The 22,599-nt window shown below is 37.2% G+C and overlaps 1 protein-coding gene across 1 annotated transcript in view; it reads right to left on the bottom strand.

Annotated features, from left to right (window-relative positions):
- LOC133865716 (probable cyclic nucleotide-gated ion channel 20, chloroplastic) overlaps positions 1-22,599 on the bottom strand; it is a 54,308-nt gene continuing 31,709 nt past the window's right edge. Inside the window, exons 8-13 of the mRNA XM_062302160.1 lie at positions 19,389-19,534; positions 17,105-17,182; positions 8,769-8,898; positions 1,621-1,867; positions 1,323-1,485; positions 1-369 (exon numbers count right to left, since the gene is read on the bottom strand). Of these exons, the coding sequence (XP_062158144.1) occupies positions 186-369; positions 1,323-1,485; positions 1,621-1,867; positions 8,769-8,898; positions 17,105-17,182; positions 19,389-19,534 (948 nt within the window). The 3' untranslated portion in view covers positions 1-185. The remainder of the gene's footprint in view (positions 370-1,322; positions 1,486-1,620; positions 1,868-8,768; positions 8,899-17,104; positions 17,183-19,388; positions 19,535-22,599) is intronic.

The raw sequence follows: 22,599 nt of genomic DNA, 5'->3' as shown, positions 1-22,599 counted from the left end.
TGGCACCATCAGTAAAATTGGTTTTTTGAGCTATATGATGGTTATAATTGGTCATGATCTACATGGAGATATACACAAGAGAAACTGTGAATGTCATCATACAATATTTGGATACACTATTAAGTAAAATTGTGTATGTCATGATTCAAGGTCATGATTCAAGGCTCCATTGGTAAAATCGAATCTTAGAGCTTCATATGATGGCCATAATCTATAAGGAAGGGGACCATCAAAGAAGTGCCTTGATGCGCCGTACTTGACGAATGACTAGATTGCGAGGTATCTGTGCGATTTAGATGTTTCCTCCGATACCTCCAGGCCACTTGAATGAGGATTGCGGCACGAGATCTCCAGTAGGGTGATTCATACCTACAATGAAGCAAATTTCACATTATTAGGTGGGGGTGTTTGACAAGAAACTAACATGCCCTTTCCGAAGAACAATGTCTTGAGTTTTTTTAGCTCGGTTTTAGGAGGGCTTTAACTCTTTTAGTATAGGAGAAGCTACAGCTAATTTGGAAAGCAACTGGATTTCTTCTCAAAAGCCTCATAAAATAGCCCAAATTACTCCAAAAATTTGGTGAAAAGCTTGTTAGAGTGAATACATGAATGTGTGTGGTACGTATAGTATGCAATTTCCTACAAGTATGAGGACATTGAGGAGTGGTATGTAAACCTTCAAAACTTAATGCAGAACAAAAAACAAAATAATAATAATAATAATAATTAAAATAAAAACATAAGAGAAGAAAAAGAGAGAAGAATTAATTTGCTATACACGGTTATCCCAATGCAATGCTCGGATACCATGTAATCCAACCCCATCTCTCTAGATATTTGATAAAAAGAAATAGGTGACAGGAGAAGCCCTCACTCTTACAGAGGCCATCCGAAGTTTAATGGAGTCTTACAAGTGCAAACTTACTTAAGGTTTTGATTAATCAAAGTTTTAAGTGATTGTCTTTAGGATGTTTGCTATATGTATGTATATATTTCTTAATCTAACCGCACCAAAAAGTTTTCGCATCAAAAGTACTCCTCCAATATGTAGGATCTATTATGTTATCTACTAGAACCCCATGTTGGCTTTGCAAATTTTCAAGATTGCCTTCCCACCAAGTTTCTTGTGTTTTATTTAGTATTTATGAAGAAAAATGGGCCTTATGTTTTTAGCTATGTAGCTTATATGGGCAGGAAAAAGAATATTCTGAAAAGGATTTTTTCGCATTAAAGATTTTACTTGGCAGGGAAGGAAGAAAAGATAAATGAGAACAATTAACTTGTTTTTATGAGACTCAGATACAGGTTGACATAGAAACAACCTTATGGCTCCTTGAACACGTGTATTCCGCAAGAATCTTGAATAAAGACTGGTGACTTCTTCAAGGTCTGCAGCTCGGAGTGAAAATGCTTCTACATTTGTTAAGCAACTTACAGTCCTGCTGCTAAGCAATCTCTGTCCAGGAATCCTTCTTTTTCTCTCATCTGCAATGGAAACCATGTTGATAAAATATGCTGTTGTCTTCAAATGCAGACATCTTACAGAGAAGCCAGAATTCTGGCCAAGTCCACTAGGCCCTTGAAAATTCTAAACAGCTAGTTTATTGATTAAACTCGTACCTTTATTTACTGAAGAATGCTCAAGACACCATGAGAGAAGTTCCTCACCACAAACATCCCCTTCAGATAAGGTAACCACATTCCCATCTTCTCCCATGCTCTCTGCTTTTCCACGTACAATGAAAACCATCTTGTCAATCAGACCACCTTGATACAAAATTTTGCTTCCTTTAATGTATATCTTTTGTCTGAGTCTCTCACAAATGGCATCTAAGACTGGTTCATCCATCAGAGCAAAAATCCGAACCTGCGGTATATTTTTAAATTCTCATAACATGCTTATGAATAGATCCAAACTCAATGACTGTGGTACCAGCAATGTTCACTACTTTGAATGTGCATTTTGATGTCTACAAAGAGTTTGCATACATATTAATAAATAGCAATTGCAGGAAACATCTATTATCCAGAATTTAAAGAAAATGCAAGCCAGCATTATGACTATAAGACTGCGATCAATTATAAGTTTTAAAATGATTTTCCCCCCATTCAATTCTTCTAAGACGTCCTGAAGGTAACTTGGGGCTTCGTCTAGGTTATTGTTTTAGACTAACAGATCTGTCACAGCATTTCCAGGATGCATGAGAATCAAACAACGTAAAATTCATTATTTAGAACTCAAAACATAAATATGGTTCAGTGAGCTCCAAAAATCATAGAGATCGTAATAACAGAAAAAGATATGGAGATTACGACCTCATCAAGGCTATAAGGACCACGCTTAATATCTCTATGCATTAAGTGCCTCAGCCAAAACAGATTTGAAAATTAGTAGTTTGATGGGCTTGTTAGAATAGTAGTAAATGATTAAATTCCATTCTCCATCAACTTAAGTTTTTGAGCCGAGTGATAGTTTTTCTTGGTACTAGAGCCCTGACAAATTATGAAAGTTGGATGCCAGCATGATATTAGAGTAGGTAGTCTTAAGTTTGAACACCATCTCCACACGTTTAAAATTCCATGTGTTGGCCCCACTCATCGATTGTGAGTTAGTGCCTACATGTAAATGAGAGTTTTGAGCCTATATGTAAAGGAAAATATTAGAATAATGATTAAGGTTTTGTTTGTTAATAAACTGTATTCTTGTATTCTGTATTAAGTTTGACTTTCCCCCTCAAAACAAATACATTAATTTTTTTTTTATAAGTAAGAAAACTTTATTAAAAAAGCGAAAAGCGCCCCTAAATATACAAGAACTATACACAGGAACACTCAACTAGCCCATACAAGAAAACCCCCCAGAACCTACGCACACACAATACCCAACGCCCCCAAAAACCCAAAATCCAGAAGATACTCCCATAAAGCCCAAATTACAAAAACATCCCCACCCAAAACCTTTAAACCTGGAATACAAGCAAACCCAAAAAACAGAGGGAAAAACCCAAGAACAACAACCCTCAAAAGATCCCAAGCAAAAACCAAAAGCCTGAGGAACGACCCACAAACCAACCCAAGCAAACAACTCTACAACATAAGGTTCTTTCCTTTCCTACTCCTAGCGGAAGGCTTAGTGTCGTCATAGTTGATAGAGCTATGCATATTCAAAAGCTCTCTCTTGCCTTTGGACTTTTGGTGTGATGTCATCTTGTCACGCTGAAATTCTTCTTCTATGGCATCCCGAATGGACAACGCCTCCTCCCCAAAAGCACCATCTGACGCCCAGTCCAAAGGTAAAACATCCCAAAAATCAACATCATCCTCCCAAACCACAATCTCCCCGTTATGATCAAAACCGATCGGCCAATTCCGAGATTGGGAGAAACCCTTACCCTCAACAGGTGAAGAACTGGAGCAGCCTCTAGGAGGGGAGGAATGCCCGACTATCCCTCCATCAAAGACCTTCTGAGGCGAAGAGGAAGTGGTTGGCAAAAATAGGCGAGGGTTGAGAAACCCCTTTCTAAGAAAGTCCTTCTTCATTGGAGGCTCAGCAACCTTTTTCGCTGGAGGCTCTGCAACCGAAGCCTTATTAACAGCTAAGTCGGCGACCATCTTCGAGGCTTTCAGGGAATCTGAAAGTAGCACATCATTCCACTTCCACGAAACCCCTTCCCTAAGTACCCTCACCTTCCTGATATACCTCTGAAAAGGCTTAGAAACCACGGGGAGAGAAGAGCGCAGCTTCTCCCCCAACTCAAACACTCCAGCGGAAGGAGAGGCCGTGAGTTGGGATACTACCAGAGAATCACCGAAAGGCTTAGAGGCAGTGACCCGAATAGGATCCACCTTCAAGCTGCTAGACGCTCCCCCAGAAGAGGAAGACAGAACTGGAAAATCCCCTGAAACTGCCGGCGACGAGATCTCCGGCCGAAGAGACGGCGCTGGAAAGGCAAAAGACGCCTCTGGAACTGCTATACCCTTCCCCGACGAAACAGCCTCCAAACCCCTAGGAAGAGGACAAACCAGAGAGAACCCAAAAGAAGACGAACCAACCGGCCCAGACGGCGCCGGAAAAAGAGGGAGCTAAATTATTTTAAAACTGTATTCTTACCTTGTTATAGGAATATCTTCACAAAAAACGTGTTCAACTTTTGTATTTTGTAGGGGTAGGAGCTAAATTATTATTTAACAAAAATTCAAAAAAAATAAAATAAAAATAAAATAAAAAGGAAAAAGAATTAGAGTGGCCATGTGACCACCCTCCATTGAAGGTGAACAGACGGCCACTCTCTTCTCAAAATATGGAGTTTTCTAAAAAATAAGCAAGTGTACTCTATTAGAAAACATTCCCTCAAATATGGACTCCACCAAAATACACTTCTAAAAACACTTTTATGGCACATCGAAACATATTTTTAAACCAAAAACACAAAACACTCCCCAAAATACATTAACAAACATAGCCTTAAACGATCCATTCACCATTTTCTATTAGTTTAAGTTTTTGGAATAAATAATAATCTGCCCGAGCTCAACTTAAGCATCTTAGTTTTATGGAGATGGGTTTTCTCAAAGACACAAATCAAGATGGGTCCTTTCCCAGTCAATCATTTCCGACCCATTAATCTCTGCAATATCATCTATAAGATCATCTCCAAGATTTTAGCTAACAGGTTCAAACTACTTCTACATCATTTTATATCACCATTTCAATCTGCTTTTGTTCCCTCTAGGAATATTCAGGATAACTCTATTCTAGCGCATGAGCTTCTACATACCCTGAAATCGAAAAAGAGAAGAGGAGGTGTGATGGCTGTAAAAATTGATATGGAAAAGGCTTTTGACCGTATGGAATGAGATTTCCTTTTAGCTATCATGCAAAAATTAGGCTTCCACCCTGTTTGTATTAATTGGATTCGTATCTGTATCTCCTTGTCTTCATTCTCCATTCTCATCAATGGTTCACCGTTTGGGTATTTTACTCCTTCTCGAGGTCTTCGTCAGGGCGATCCTTTATCTCCATTCCTCTTCATTCTGAGGACAGAGGTCTTATCAAGACTTTTTCGACAACAAGAATCTCTTGTTCTTCTCAAAGGAATTCGAATTGCAAGAAACTGTTCTGCCATTTCTCATCTTTTGTTTGTAGATGATCTCATTATATTTGCCAAAGCGACTTCTTCATAGGCATGTATCATTAAGTCTTGTCTACAATTCTATTATCGCTGCTCTGGGCAAAAAGTAAATGAAGCCAAGTCCTCTATTTTATTCAGCAAAAATACTGTTGTCTCTTGCATCAATAGCATCAAGGGAATCAACCCATACAAAGTTACATCTTCGTCTGCCTATTATCTAGGTCTTCCTATTATCATTGGCAAATCTAAGAAAGAAGCATTTCAACCCGTTTTGGATAAGGTCTTCTCCAAAATAAATGGTTGGCGTGCAAAAACCCTATCCCAAGCAGGCATAACTGTTCTCATAAAAGCAACAGCGGCAGCAATCCCCACCTATGTGATGAGTATTTTTCTTCTCCCATCCTCTATTTGTAAGACACTTGATAGAACATTTAAGAATTTCTGGTGGGAATTTCCTAGGCAAATCTCGGAATCTTTCTCTTAAATCTTGGAAATCAATTTGTATTCCCCGAAATCAAGGTGGTCTGGGTATTCGTGGTATGGAATCGACAAATTTGGCCCTCATCACAAAACTGGGTTGGAAACTTCTCAATAATTCCGATAATCTTTGGGTTCAGCAACTCCGAAAAAAATATATCAGCTATGGCAATTTATTATCAGCTCCAGATCCTCCTTCATCATCTTGGCTATGGAAAGGTATTCAGAAATGCAAACCTTTTCTTATTTCTGGAGCTTGCTTAAGAGTCTCAACATCTTCGCATGTTCCTATTTGGACTACAGCTTGGATTCCAACAATTCCTTCTTTTCGACCTTCTCCAAAGTTTTCGAATAATAGGAATCTCCCATCTCTTTTTGTCTCAGATTTGATTTTGCACGGGACTACACAATGGGATATGCGGATTTTACAATCAGTTTTTGATCCTATCTCTATTAGAGCAATTTCACAGATTCGTATCTCTATTGATTTTAAACCAAGCTTCTGATGGACTCATTCTTGCTCGAGTTGTTTTACAACAAATTCAGCATATCTTGCCATATTGGGTACTAATTTATCCCCTCCGACTCTTCCCTTGTGGAAAGCTATTTGGAAGCTGAATTTAAATGATCGCTTGAGGCTATTCTTATGGAAAATTGCCTGGAACATTCTACCTACTAAAGCGTGACTACAGTCTATCATTCCTTCAATGGCATCCGATCTCTCTTGTTCTCTTTGTAAGACAGATGTAGATTCATTGGAACATTTATTCTTCAACTGTGTTTTTGCAAGAGTAATTTGGCGCAATTTCTCCTGGCCAATTGATTCCACATCTTTGCCTTTTTCTAATATGATAGATTGGATAAAAGCTTTAATCTCACCCGACACTTCCCTTTCTATTCCGAAACAAGATCATCACCGTTTCCAAATCTTTGCAACGGTCTCTTGTGATCTCCCTTGGTTCTATCGTAATAAGGCTTTTCATGATGGTATTTCTTTTGATGCTCTCTAGATTTCCAGAAATGTTAACAAGATCTATCAACATCATTCCATGGCCTGGACTCAGTTATCAACTCCTTTGATAGAAAAATGGATTCATCCGCTTGATGATTGGTTCAAAGTTAACTTTGATACAGCCATTCACGAAGACTTCTCAGTCCAAGCTGCTGTTTGTCGGAATCATAAAAGCCAAATTCTTGACATGGTTTCTCAGATTACTTTTCCCTGCTCTCCGAATCTGGGTGAAGCATTAGCTGCCCATTTGGCTATCTTGTTAGCATCCTCCTTACGTCTCAAGAAATTTATCATTGAAGGTGACTCCCAAACTGTTATTTTAGTTCTACAACAGCCAACTCTTTCACAGGATTGGCGTATCTCAAATACTATATATGAATCTATTGACTCTATCCCTGCTGGTTCTTCATGGTCAGCTCGGAAGGTCAACAGAAGTGCAAACTTTTGTGCTCATTATGCAACACATTGGGCCGCAGCCAAGTTTATTCCTGGCAGCATTCCCACCTATCCGTCTCCTATTTCCTCCATTCCAATTTTTAGTGGGAAGGATCCACCTTAGGCTTGTTACTCTTCTAATAAGTCATAGCTTTAGCTTTAGTTTTACTTATGTTTAAACTCTAGCTAGCTATGTTTCTTTAAAGTTTCTGCGTGTATTTGTTTCAGCTCTAGCTATACTATAGCTTTGTTTGTTTTCAACTTATCTATAAAAAAAATAAAAAAAAAAATAAAAAAAAGAAAAAGAAAAAAAGAAAAAGAAAAAGAAAGAAAATATAAGGAACCTTAAAACTTGAAACTCCAATAGCCAACAATAAAACATAAAAGAAATGTGAACAAATTAAAAATGGGAAATTATAATACAGGCATATGAGAAACACCAGAAACTCAAAAAACCCCACATGTCCAAGCTATCCTTCACTTACTATTGTATTCATTTTGGGGGTGGGTTCTTTTTAGATGGATCCAGCCCCCTTCACTTCTTCACTTTAATGATGGCCATACGATGAGGGAGAGGTTGATTTCAATAACTGATGTGGGACGGCCTTGTAACTTCAGGATTAAGGGGCTGTCTTACTAGAAAAGTGATGATAATGAGGGGAAAATGATTTAGATAAGAGGGATAGGTTTTCGATTACTTAGTAAAAAAGAAGAAGAGGGGAATAGGATTTAGAGAGGAGGAGTAGAAGCCTAGGAGAGATTATGATATGAGATTGATGAGAATTTCAGCAGGGAAAAAGGAAACAAAGAGCTGCTGAGAATTCATCTAGGGAAAAGGAAAGAACAGCTGAGAAGATCAGCAAGAAAGGAAAGTTAGAGAAGGAAGGGGGGGGGGGGGGGGGGGGGATTCAAAACAAACTCAATTTCAATTTGTTCCTTCACTATCAAAACAGATTATAGATTACTTAATAAGGAAATACTCACAGTTCTATGAAAAGCAATTAGTACAGCTCGCTAGCTGCTGACACTAAAGAATAGCAGCTGCCACCCAGAAGCAACTAGCTTTCTTCACCGTTAAGCTCCTTGACACTGAAGTACTTTCACCCTAAGTAACTAGCTTCTGTTTCCGTAAATTTGGGAAACCATCACCACAAAAATCAAATACTGGGCTAATAACCACGCTAACATAAATCCTGGAGCACCCTCTTATCCTAAGTTTGACTTTTCGATATGAAAAGTTTCAAAATAGTCTGCTAGAGACACCTGTACTGACAGCCATAGCATCTTGGTTTCCTTCTACAGCTGGTTGCTAATAAATTCTCCTCCTCTGAAAAGAACTTGATGCGACAGCATTAGGGGTTGGACCAAGGTTTCCATCTTTGATTGAGTTAATACACTTTAGAAGAAAGAACTCTAGACCAAGAATACCATTTTTTACTGAATCAACAACTTATGAAGAAAAGATGCTGCAGCCCTTTTCAACCTTGTTGCCTTTTAAGTCCTTTGCAGCCATTAGTTTTACACTCTGATTCAAATGAAGAACTGTTATTGTATGTACCGTGATGTTATTTTTAACAAGCAACCATGCAAGGATTAAGATATCGTTCAGTCTTCAAGCCCAATTTTCTCACAGCATACACTGAAACAACATTTGTGCAATATGCATTCAAGAAATTAGTCATGTTACGAAGCTCGGACAATATGATGCTTACTTTCTTCACAAATTTGAAGAGATGGCGTCTTATATCTCTCTGAAGGTCTTCAGGCAAATTCTCCAAAAGCACTTCTTCATTTACCCCTCTGGTGGCAGCCCAATTGTACCGTTCAGCTTGTCGTACTTGCCTACATAATAAGGCAATTACATGGGTCAGGTTGTCAATAAATACTGCACTAAAAGGGCCATTTGAGAAGAGAAATCCCTCATGAACAAACCTGATCAAATTAACAGTTTTTATTTTTTTATTTATTTTTTCTTTTAAAAAAAGCTAAGGCACCCCAAGTATATAGGCAGTATACAAAAGGATCACCAACAAGGAAAAACCAAAGAACAAAGAAAACCCAGCCAAGGACACCCACAAAAACCCAAAAGAACGAAGTACAAAAAGAATCTAAAGATCAAATTAACAGTTGTAAGCGCTATATATAGATAAAGAAAGAAAGAAGCCAATGAGATGGCACTTCCTTCGTTTGTAATAATAAGGTGGAGGGTGAGATCATAGGTTCCAAACTTACCAGGTGCATGTGTAATTTACCAATAGAAAATTGGGAAAAAAAAAAAAAAAGGAGGAGAAAGAAAGAATCTCAGTGTACATAGGAGCAAGGACAAAAAACTTCACATCAATATTTCCTTTTCCAAATAAGGTTAATATTGTGATGTGTGAAGAGTGTTGTTTGTTTTTTCATGTGGTGCTCAACGTTGGCTGTGTATATGTAAAGTGTTGTATGTTGCATGTAATGGGTAGAGTGAGTTTAACACGTCTGTGTGCGCTGTGCTAGTGGGACTTTTTCATGGTTAGGTGTTTTTGCCATGGGGTGTAACCGGTGTAGGTCTGTGTAGATAAAAAAGAGAGTCGGACAAGTGTACAGTATTGGGTTTCTCCCAGCCTAACTGGAGTTGAATTCAGTGTTAGTTTCGTTTGTCTTTCATTTTTCTGCAGGTTCATCAATTGGCATTAGAGCCAATGATGACTTACAAGGAGAGGATTGAGAAGGTGACATGCACAAGATACATGAAGAGATGCACTACCTGGAAGTGGTAATAAGGGCGGGAGCCCAAGCTACCACCGGGACATCGCAAAAGGTGGATGACACAAAGAAAGAGACATTGGAAATTCTCACAAGTTCTCACAACCATCTTGAGCGACCACCCATAATTTTGATGGTGAAATGATCTTCTTCACACATTACTACCGAAGATGAGGGAGAACAAACCATTCCACACTATCCCGATATGTAAAGATGGATTTCCCGAGTTACCTTGGTGCTCTAATCAGATGGAGCTGCTCAATTCGGCAGGCCAATACTTCAAACACCAGGGAACTCCATCCAAACAGTGAATTGCCTTAGCCTTCTTTCACTTAAAGGAAGAAGCTAATCAATGGATTAAATGATTGCAACTGGTGCACCCCGAGGAGGGGTCTGTCTTGAATTGGACAACTTTTGAGAAAGGATTGTTGGCCAAGTTCGGGACAGCTAAGTATGAAGAATTTGATGAGGCACTATCTCAGATCCGACAACAATGGACTCTCAAGGAGTACCAATAGGAATTTGAGAATTGGTTAAACAAGTAGTTGGCAAGTCACATAAGGGCGTTGATCTCTAATTTCTTGGGCAAGCTTAAAATAACTTCACCGTAGAAGTTAGTATATTTAGGCCAAAAACCTAGCAAGAAACCATGAATTTTGGTTTATGGCTTGCTATCCCAACTATGGCATCAACTTCCATCAAGTGTCATGCAATCCCTTTGAAAAAAAATACATATATCCGTAGGAAGAGATGCAATGCAAACGAAATAAATAAATAAAAAAAATTAAAAAAAAAACTTTTGTTTTGATTGCTAAGGACATTTCATTCTCTGCCGTAAGTGTCAAACTCCGCAGCTACTCCTTACTGAGAATGTTCACTCTAAGGAAAGCGAGACAGCCTTAGAAAACTGTGGTTCAGTGGAAATACTTGCCTTTGAAATATGCAACATGGGAAGAGGCGGATCAGCTCTTCAATCATTCCCAATCTGAATCTTAGGACAAGGTTCATCTTGATTTTTTTTTTTTTGTGGGGGGGGGGGGGGGTGGGGGGGATATGATTGATAGGCCCCAATTGGACAGAGGCTGCAACGTGGGCTCTATGCGTGTGGAGTGTGCTCTGCTTTTTGGAGGATGGGAGAAAAGAAGAGCAGTACACTGGGGTACTTAGTATAGTCGTGTGATGTGTGAAGAGTGGTGTTTGTGTCTTGCACTTAGTGCTCAACATGGGTGTTTGTGTATGTGTGAAGAGTGGTGTTTGTGTCTTGCATGTAATGCATAGTGAATTTAATGTAGCAGTGGGCAAACTATCCGATTGCTGCCCACCGAAAAATCCACCGAGTGTCACTGAACCGCCTACCCTCTAATTAAAAAATCGAAATTCAGAATAAATATTTTTTCTGAAAAATATAGTCGGTCGGTAATCGGTGGAAGAAATTTTTCCATCGGGTGCCGACCTGAGAGTCTCTAAACGACTTTGTTTGACTCGTTATCAAAACGGCACTGTTTTGATAATGAGTAAAACGACGCTGTTTAGATACTTTATATATACTTAGTTTTTTTTTTCCCAAATGCCAAATCTGCTGCTGCTGAACACCGAACACAACTAACCTAACCCTAGAGCTCGAGTCACTCCCTCCCTGCTGCCCATGCCCATCTGCAGATCTGCTGCCCTAACCCAGCTGCCCACGGCCCTCGCCTAGCCACCCATCTCTCTCTCTCTCTCTCTCTCTCTCTCTCTCTCTCTCTCTCTCTCTCGCCTCAGTCACTCTCGTCTCTCTGTCTCTCTCACTCTCGTGTTCAACTGAATCGAGGTAACTTTTGTTGTTTAGAGCATTGTTTTCAGACAGAGTTGGATGATTTTTATAATGCTTGCATAGAGAGAGTTACATAGTGGCATACCGAACATGGTGATTTGGCGTACTATTTTCCAGAGAGTTGATTTCCCAATGATTTTCTTTAACTCACTATCCTTGCTGGCTTGATCTTACTTGCTTTGGGATTCCTTTAGAGAGAATCATAGTACATATGAAAGACATGTAAAAGCTCATTGGCCCAAAATGAAACCGAACAGTATATGCAAAAATAGTTGTCAGTAATTTTATCCCAACTATAACTAACCCTCTTACATCAATCAATTGTATCATGCCAATTCATACACTCAACTGTAAAAAAGTTTGCTTTGAATTGCTTGTAGTAGCTTAAATATGATAAATCTGGTTAGTTCTTTGTGACTGAGAGTCTCTGGCAGTTTGTAATGTTTGTTTTTTGTGAAATTACTGTTTTTAGATGGATGCACCTACTCTTGGTCCTAAAGGTACACCTATAGGTCCTACAACAATGGGTACACCTATATCTTCTGCATCTGCTATTACTTCTTGTTATCATTATCCACCATCTCCTATTGATAATTTAATGAGTCCCGTAGATATCGATGATGACTGTGAATCTAATGAGTTTGAGAATGATAGATCTACTGGTTCTATGCTAGTTTGTGGTGGACGACCACCACTCCCTAAGAAAAAAAGAACTAGAAATGTTGTGAGGAAATCTACAGTTTGGGAACATTTTACTAAAGATCTAGATAGTCCCGAAGAAGAACCCGTGGCATATTGTAACTATTGTGAGGCTTCATATAACTGTCATGCAAAAAACTATGGGGACCTCTAACCATTTCAAGACATGCCAAAAAAACAAGAGCTTAAAAGCTAAACAAGATAGCCCTCAATCTAAGTCTACTTTTGCATTTAGGCAGACTCAGTGTGGTGGTAGTAGTAAAAACCTAATGATTGCCAAGTATTATGAAAAATTTATTAGGGAGACACTCTATGAGATGATTTTTTTTTTAAAAGAAAAAATTCATTAAAAAGCGCAGAGGGGCACAACCCTAGTACTCTGTGAGATGATTATTGTTGATGAGATGCCTTTTTCGGCTGTGAAGAGTATGGGGTTTAAGAAATTGTTTAGGGTTATTGAGCCTAGATTTAAGCTTCATTCCTGCTATGTAGTGATGAAGGATTGTGTCAAGTTGTATTTGAAGAATAAGAATACAATGAAGACCAAGTTTTTTATGACTGGCCAAAGGGTTTGTTTGACTACTAACACATGGACTTCAATTCAAAATATGAATTACATGTGCTTCATTGGACATTTCATTGATCATACTTGAAAATATCACAAAGGAATATTGTCATTTCCCCAAGTGTTGGATCATAAGGGGCAAACAATTGCAAGCAATTAGAGCAATGTTTGGTGGAATGGAGAATGGGAAGGTTGTTGACAATATCAGTTGACAATGCAACTGCTAATGATAGTGCAATTGCTTGGTTTAAAAAAAAGAAATATGACCAATAATGATATTCTTTGTCGTCACAAGTTTATTCATGTAAGGTGTTGTGCCCATATTCTCAATCTATTTGTGCATGAGGGTTTGAAGGATATAGATGATTCAATTGTAAGGATCCGAAATATGGTGAAATATGTGAAGGGATCCCCTTAGAGATTGGCCCAATTTAAGTCTTGTGCAAAAAGGAACACAATTGGGTGTAATGCTTCCTTGACTCTTGACGTTCCCACTAGATGGAACTCTACTTATTCCATGTTAGAGGTGGCGGAGAAGTATGAAAGGGTCTTTGATCTAATGTTAGACGAAGATTCAAATTTTACAAACTATTTGAGTGAGGATGGTGGAAGGAAAAAGGGGTTGGGGACTCCGATTGATGAGGACTGGGCTAATGTTGGACACTTTTCAAAAAATTTCCAAGTGCTTTATGATGTGACAGTGAAGATATCGGGTTCCTTGTACTCAACTTCCAACAGGTATTTCAGAACACTCCAAAAGGTTTGTAATTGTTTGACAGAGTACTGTGGTAGTGATAATATTTTGTTGAGTACCATGGCGATCAAAATGAAATCGAAATATGATAAGTATTGGGAAGACTTTGAGAAAATTATCCTCTTGTTTGTCGCTTTTGTGCTTGATCCCTGTTACAAGATAGAAGTATTGGAGTTTTGGTTCATGAGTAATGTAGGTGAGGGGAAAACAAAAAAGATTTTCTCCAACTTAAAGAATGTTTTGAATCAGTTATATAATCACTATGCTATGAATGTTGGAGGAAGTGGGGCAAGACTGTCAAATGAAGGTCGGGGTTGCACAAGTTCAACCTCATTTGGTGTGGGTAGTGGTACTCATACTTCTAATAAAGTAGAGAAAGATGCTTTAAAGGACTTCCATTCATTTCTGGCAAGGAGAAATTTGATGCAGTGTCGGATAGAGATAGAACAATATTTTGTGGAGGATGTTGATACACCAAGTGAAACCTTTGATATTTTAATGTGGTGGAAGGTAAATTTAGCAAAGTATCCGATTCTCTCCGAGAGCTCGAGATGTCTTAGCTATTCCACTTACCACCGTTGCTTCTGAGTCAGCATTTAGCACTGGAGGTCACATCATAGATCCTTGTCGGAGTTCTTTAGCTCCGAAAACAGTGGAGGCTCTTATATGTAGTCAGAATTGGTTGAGATCTTCTTGGATTAGTGAGCATGACAAATCAAACTTGCCTTTGTCTAGTGTTGAAGATGAACAGAGCTACAAGCTTGATTCAGGTAATATTTGTTCATTGACATTGTTCAAATTATTCAATTTATTTGATTGAATTGCTTTTTACTATTACTTTAAAAATTGCATTGTAGTAGAAATTTTGTCTAATTCCATTACACTTGACAACGATTACGGCTTGAGGGATGTACTTTGTCGAGTAATGTTTGCTGAAAGTATTTGGTAAATATTATTGTTTTCTTACTTGATAATTTACTTCATTATATGCCCTTTTATTATTTTTATTGATCACTAACTACGTTTATGTTTTGATTTGTTTGATTATTGAAGGATGCAAATTGAAGGTAATCCATGTAATGTTAGAGGTGGCTCATGCAATTCTGAAAATTGGAATTTTGAAATTGTTTTTTTTTTTTTTGATAAATAACTGCAAATCTTATAAATAACATCGTAAGGTGCCCCTAGTACACATGAAGTATACGAGAAGTGGATTAGGATTAGGTGCTGTAAAAAAACTACAACATAGACGCTGTAATTTTTTCAATGGTCAAGATCTAGTTTTAAGTGTTTTATAAAAAAGTGAGAATAAAATTAGATCTTGAACATTGAAAAAATTACAGCACCTATGCTGTAGTTTTTTTACAGCACCTAAGCTTAATCCACGAGAAACAAACACCTCAACACCAACCCGCCCCAAACAACATCCCACAAAACAATCCAAATCCCTAAGCCCATTAAGCTCTCCACCCACAAGCTTATCCTTCCAAATATGCTCCTCATCAAGGGCAAAGAGGAAAGCCACAATCTTATCCTCTTGCCCCTAGACCCAAACCCCACCATGGAACAAAAAAGAGACCACTTCAACGGAGAGAAAGACTAGGCACCACCTACAGCCTCAACCACTGAAGGAGCATCAAGCAATGTGCTAGAGGAGTGGGACGACGCAAAAGCACCGCGATCTGTCAGGAAAGGAGAGGACAAGCTCAACTTGAGAAACCCCGCCTGAGAAAGCCCACATCATCGTGCTCTCTTTGACCCACAACCAACTTTGGCTTCCTCATGTCCTTGCATTTGCGCTTATACTGAATCAGAGTCTTAGGCGTGGAGTCTTCCAAGGAAAATTTTGGAGGAACCCTACGTTCTGGCGAACCCACCTCCGACAAAGATTGAGAAAGAGAAAACCCTGAACTAGTATAACCCAAAGCAGAACCAGCACCCAGATCAGCCTTGCTTCCTTCCTCTTCCACCACCCAGCATCATCGGTTTCCAACGCCATACCCGTAAGGCCAAGAGTATTTGACATCCACTCTTCTGCGGCGTCACTGACCTTCGAACCTCTCTTAGCCTTGGACCTGCGGAAGTAGAAGTTTAGAGGCTTAGACATTGCCGGCCCACACCCCAAATCCACATGGCCATCAAAAATCTTCTCCTGAACAGCTGCCGACGAAGCCACAAAAGTAACCGGAAAATGAAAAGGAAGCGAAAAGGTGCTTGGATTCGAACCCAGGTCCAAAACCGCATTTGGACCCCGTACCCAGATTCGAAACCATACCCGGATCCGAAACCGAACCCAGACTCAAACCAGACTCTGACACTATAGAAGTGAGCTCACGCCCCGCAGTTACAAACCCTCTAGCCTTCTTCAGGATGGGCTTAAACCCAACTTGAGCACTCTTGACATCTAGAGAGAGTTTGGGCTTCAGACCCAACCCAAAGAACTGGGCCACGGTCGTGGAAACGCAGTTCAAGTCTGACCTGGGGTTTTTTAGCTTGGCCCCAAAAAATCCATTTTATCCCATCAAAGTAGGCTTGGCCCAATTTAAAAAGCCCACTAATAATATGTTACCCGACTTACCCGAACGACTAATTACCGAATTACCCGACTTATCCGAGAATTTCGTAACTAATATTCCATGGAAAAGTGTCGGGTAATTACCCGACTATTTCGGGTAGAAACTCGAAAATAGGGTTTTCTACACCGATTTACCCGATACCCAGGCCTAGTTTAAAGTGTGCGCGCGGGTGAGCGAAAGCTATACTAGTGCAAAGTGTTCACAGTTAGGTGTCTGTTGTGGAGTGTGACTGCTGTAGGGCTGCATAGAAAAAAAAAAAAAAAAAGTCACAAGTGTATATTCATAGGAGAAAAATTGCTAACTTTGCACTAAGGTTGCTCCCACCCTAAGTAGAGTTGAATTCAGCATTAATTCAGTGCTTCTGTCTTCCATTTTTCTATATGTTCATCACTTCATAACAGAGAGGTGGAGAAAGAGACAGAGAATAGGGGAAGAAACGATCCCCTTTATTTTATACTTTTTATCATTACATACTAATATGGTCTCAGTTTTAGGAGAAAGAGGGGCATATTCGGTCTATTTATGATATGTACTAGCCTCTTGGCATGTGCCTAGTATGTATCATAGGCTCTATTCAGACAAAGTAGAGAATGCATGGATAGAGAGGAGAGAACATGAGGAAAGGAGAGAAGAATGAGAAAGTATGAAGGAGTAGGATCAAGTTGGTGAAAAATAATGGTCATGGAGATGTCATTTTTTTATTTTTTTAATCTATGTTCATGGCCCACCATGCAAATTTTTGGAAAGGTAAATTAAAGGTATGGTATATCGATACTCTAGGTATCTGTCCGGCGAAAGAATTAGTCCAAGTCAAAGGCACAGAAATACACTTTGATAAGGAGAAAACCATATAACATGCCAACAAGAATGTAAGCAAAGTGCTGAGAATGTCATACCTTCTTAGTTTTTCTGACAAGCGTCGATGGCTCATCCACTGCTCAACATCACGACGTCTCAAAGACATTTCTAACCTCCTAGGGGAGAAACAACAAAAGAAGAAAAAGAAAAGGCAACCGGTCAAAAAAAGCCCAAAACTTTGGTGGTACAATTATAATTCCAACAGTAAAAATATATTTTTTCTTTGTTGGATTTATTGACAAGTATGAATGAAATCAGAAAAATAGATGTCTATAACTGAATACACAAGTTTGGAACTATATTTACCGAATGATGGCTATTATTTTTACATGTAACTTTGACTTCGGAACTAAAAACAGACACAAGAATGTACCTCTTGTTTGAGCCACAGAGTTGCACATTGTGTGCTTCAATTACTTGCAATATTTTAAACTTGACATGAATGAGATGGATAGTCCAACAATCAGGGCACTAGAGAAATATGAAAAAAATAGTTTCCGACAACGTTTTGTCAATGGATTTAAGGAAAAAGTTACATAAGACAAAAGAAGGGAAATGAAGAAATTAATTAGCAATGCACGAGCGTACAACCTATGGGGGTCTTATATACAGCAAGATTAGTGTCAAGCACAAGATCCAGGAATTTTGTCTGCCTACACCTAAAAAGCAAAAGAAAAAGGGTCACAAACGTGATTGGAGATTTGATTCCACACAAAGTCGCGATCTTTGGGTATTGTTCCAACAATAAACTAGTACCAATTAAACTTCAGCATTGGTTATAATTTAAGTTACAGAAAATGGTGGGATGAGTTTTTTTTTTTTTTTTCCTATTAAACTAGTCACCTTTTACTGATAATCAAGCCCAAAGTTATGAACTAGAAAATTTGAGAAAAAGGGAAGAAAGAAGAAAGAAAAGAACATTTAAAAATAAAATAAAAGGAAGGAAAAAAGGAAGTACAGGACAACTGAGCACATGTGATGTCATCTTTGTTGTACTTTTGGACTACGGCTCTTGTCCACCCTTTGTCTTTTAATTTGTTGTTTTTCTCGCTCGCTTTTCTCTTTTTATTTAGGTATTTCCTTTGTATACTCCCAATGTACTAAGGGGTGCTCTACGCTTTTTTAACGAGATTGGTAGTTGAATAGCTAAAAATCACAAGGTTGCTGGATTGAAACAATAAACAAAGATGACTTGTCTTTTAAAATTGATTGATTAGGGTTAGGACCTCTTTTTATATATATCTTCAAACCCATTTGATTTTACCATCATTATGTACAAAATATCATTTAATAAAGAGGTAAAATGAAAAATTAGATATAGAACTAGCAAACAAGCAATCTAAGTAAATTATTCAAGTCCAAAGGACTCCATAGTCATATATCCTCTCTAGGCAGTTGAATATGGATAAACATGAGTATTTTGGAAAATAACAAGCACAAAACTGTTAGAAGAGTTTGTTAAGGTTTAGACTACTACATGGGTACTTTAGTCATTGTAATATTTTTTAGCCTATATAATAAAGTAAGTGAGGCTACGTGAAGGTAACATGCCTCATCTTCTTTGTAAATTTTCCAAGCAAACTACAACAAATACAGGGAAATCATTAGGCAGCATAAACACAATGATGAGCAGCAGATCAGTAATGTGCAGGTTAGGTAGTAGTAAGCATGGATATAAAAAAAGACTCTGGCTTGATTAGAAGAAGGTTTAAGGTTTGGGTGGCTTCAAGAAGAAAAACATTCATGCCATTGAAGAGACACACATTCCCTTGTGCTATATAATCCTGTGGTTCCTGGAATTTTAAAACCACTTATCCTCCATAAATTCTCTTATCCAAATGGAAGAGAAGCTTCCATATTTATTATACATTTTCCTTTTGGGCGGGCAACAGTCCATTGAAGTACCAAAGGAAAAAGAGTAGACCAACTTAGTTAAATCTTCCCATCTTTCCCCTCTCTGTCCCCCCTCCAAAACACACGCACACAAAAACTATTACCTCTGACAACCAGCATTGGCAAGTTTCCTTTTCACTTTAATGGAGGGTACATATCGCTTAATAAAAACCAAAGGTTATTCATGACACTAAAGCGTCAATTGCTAGCACCCTAACATAGGTTACCAGTACCACACACTTCATTCCTTAACCTAGTCCATCAACTCATTTATTGGAAGAAATATAATCAAAAGAGTGATCAAAACAAAAAATATTGCTTATATCAACCAACATTGAACGTGCACTATATATACTATATCCTTCTCAAGTAGATTTTCATGAAAAAAATTTATGAAAAAGGAACCACCACCATAGTGAAAAATTGTACCTCCGACCAAGAGCCTGAAGAAAGTTTTGCATATGTCCAATAAGGAGAGCGAAGAGCAAGAGACCCAGTCCAATGATGGCCATGGTAAAAAGGACTTCCCAAACAAAATAGCTTGGAACTTGATTTCCAGCCAGCGTACTGATTTGCTTCATAGAATCACATAGAGAAGCAATCTCAGGGGGTATCATTAATTAGAAGAACTTTCAGAACAAAATTGATTGAATCACTTATGAACACACTTCCAATCATTTTACTAAAGGGAACATGCCATGTTATTATGTAATCATCATATATATAATAGCCTAATCCATAATAGAGTTGGCCTAAAATTGCGACAAGTGGCATATTTAAAATTGCGACAAATGGCATATTTAAAATTGAATTGGGCCCACATATATTTAAAATTTAATTGGGCTTTCTATACAATGTTATATAGAACCAGAATTTAATATATAAAATGGTTTTAGGGTGGCTATATCGGGGACAATTATCATTTTTTATGATTGTTTTTTGTTGTTTAATTTTGGTTTAATTCAATCCACCCAACCGTCACCATAGGGCAAAAATCAACAGTTCTTTGAATTTAATGAATTCCTTTACAACATTTCTTTTCCTTCTTTTTTTTTTTTTTTTTTTTTCTTTCTCACTATTATTATTTATATTTTCTGCTATTCTTTTCTAAGAAGTTTTTACAAAAAGATTTTTGAAATTAAATTATAATATGGTCATTGAAAAGAAGCGTGAGAATAGGACGAAGAATAGTTCAGCTAGCAGCTAAAGGGACTATTATAAGCCCAAATATTCTAATGACGATAATAAGCATCAGTACTAAAGAAAAATTGCTAAATAATGCACTAAAAATAATAATATTACCTCCCCAATAACCAAAATTTAAATTCAAAATTTTAACTAACAATGGTTAATAAAAGTAGTAGGTTGAAAAAGAACCAAAATCTAATATATAAAATGGTTAAACGGTGGCTAAATTTGTGACAAATAGCATTTTATGACTTTTTTTTGTTATTTAATGTTAATGATGTGGAGGAACGACAACAAAAACAAAAACTTTTCTTTTTTCTTTTTTTTATTTTACATTATTATTATTTATACTCTTTGTTATTCTTTTCTAAGACTTTTTTGCAAAAAGATTTTTAAAATTACATTATAATTAGTCATTGAAAAAAACGTGAGAATTGGAAAATGAATAATTAAGCTGGAAGTAAAAGGAAAAAAAATAAGCGTAAGCACTAAAGAAAAAAAAAAGTGTTATATAGTGCACTAAAATTAATAATATTACGTCCCCAATAACCAAAATTTAACATTTTAAATGGTTTTAGGGTGGCCAAAATTATTAGATATGCCAAAACTTTCCCGCAGTTTCATACTTGGGTGCATATACGTTCAATAGCTGTGCAAAAATTTCGCTAACAACGATTAATAAAATATAAGTTGAAAAAGAACCGAAATTTAATATAGAAAATGGTTTTAGGGGGGCTAAATCTGATACACAGCATTTTTTGACTTTTGTTGCTGTTTAATGTTGGTTTAATTCGATCCATCCAACCGTCACCGTATGGCAGAAGTCAACAATTGTTTGAATTTAATGAATTCCTCTATAACCTTTATTTTATTTTTTTATTTTTTTTTTATTTTCCATCATTATTATTTATAATTTTTGCTATTCTTTTCTAAGACGTTTCTGCAAAAAGATTTTTAAAATTAAATTATAATAAAAAAAAACCCACGCTATTTGGCTAAGTTTGTGACAAGTAGCATTTTATTACTTCTTTTGTTGTTTAATGTTAATGAATTCCTCTATAACCTTTCTTTTATTTGATTTCTTTTTCATTATTATTATTTACATTTTTTGCTATTCTTTTCTAAGATATTTTTGCAAAAAGATTTTTAAAATAAATTATAATGTTGTCATTGAAAAGAAGCGTGAGAATGGAAAAGGGAATGTTAAGCTGAAAAAAGTAAGCTAAATGAACTTTCTTAACACCAAATATTCCAATGACAATAATAAGCGTCAACACTACAGAAAAAAAAAAAAAAATTGTTAAATGGTGCACTAAAAATAATAATATTACCTCCACAATAACCAAAATTTAACATTTTAAATGGTTTTAGGGTGACTAAAATTGTTAAATAGGCCAAAATAAAAAATTTACTAACAGTGGCTAAATATGTGTTGAGTAGCATTTTATGACTGTTTTTTGTTGTTTAATATTGGTTTAATTCGACCCACCCAATTGTCACCATTGAGCAAAAATCAACAGTTGTTTGAATTTAATGAATTCTTCTATAACCTTTCTTTTCATTATTATTATTTATATTTTTTACTCTCTTTTCTAAGATGTTTTAGCAAATAGATTTTCAAATGAGATAATTGCACCATTGGTCCCTGGAGTTAGCCTAAATTACAAATCACTCCCAGTGGTTCAAAAAGTTCATGGAGGGTTCTTAAAATATTTGGTTTCTTTCTTCTTCTTTCTTTTTCTTTTTTTCTTTTTTTTTTTTTTTAAAAAAAAAAATAATAATAATAATAATAAAAAACTAAAGGGGTGGCTGCCGGTTGGGTAGCCACCCCTAGACGTGGCCGGGGGTGTGCATGGCCCACCCCAACCAACAACCTAAAAAAAAAAAAAAAGAAAAAAACTAAAGGGGTGGCTGCCGGTTGGGTAGCCACCCCTAGACATGGCCGGGGGTGGTGCGTGGCCCACCCCAACCGACAACCATCCCTTCAGTATTTTATATATATATATATTTGTTTTATTTATTTATATTTTTATTAGATTTTATATTTTTTGTATTGTAATGGACACGTGTCTGCTTCTTATTGGCTGTGATGTAGCTAACTAACAAAATCTGTTAACTTGGCGAATGAAAAACGTGTTCAGGGTTTGATTTATAATTATACTTTACCACAAGGACCTTCCATAAACTTCTTAAACCACAGGGAGTGATTTGTAATTTAGGCCAACCCCGGGGATCAATGGTGCAATTATCTCTTTTAAAATTAAATTATAAGTTTAACTACCTTTTTGCTCCCTAAGTTTTAACAACTTTATTTTTTTCACCTCGGTTTCATTTTGTATCATAGGTGGTACCTTGCTTATGGGCATATACCAAAAAAGTACCTTTGTCCATTTGCCGTCAAGAAAACTAACGGATTTCCACGTCAAACCAATCAAAACTTCCCATGTGTCAG

The sequence above is a fragment of the Alnus glutinosa genome, chromosome 4, assembly GCF_958979055.1.
Source record: "Alnus glutinosa chromosome 4, dhAlnGlut1.1, whole genome shotgun sequence".
NCBI classification, from domain to species: domain Eukaryota; kingdom Viridiplantae; phylum Streptophyta; class Magnoliopsida; order Fagales; family Betulaceae; genus Alnus; species Alnus glutinosa.
The sequence above is the reverse complement of the archived record's forward strand: the minus strand, read 5'-3'. Positions and strand labels throughout refer to the sequence as shown.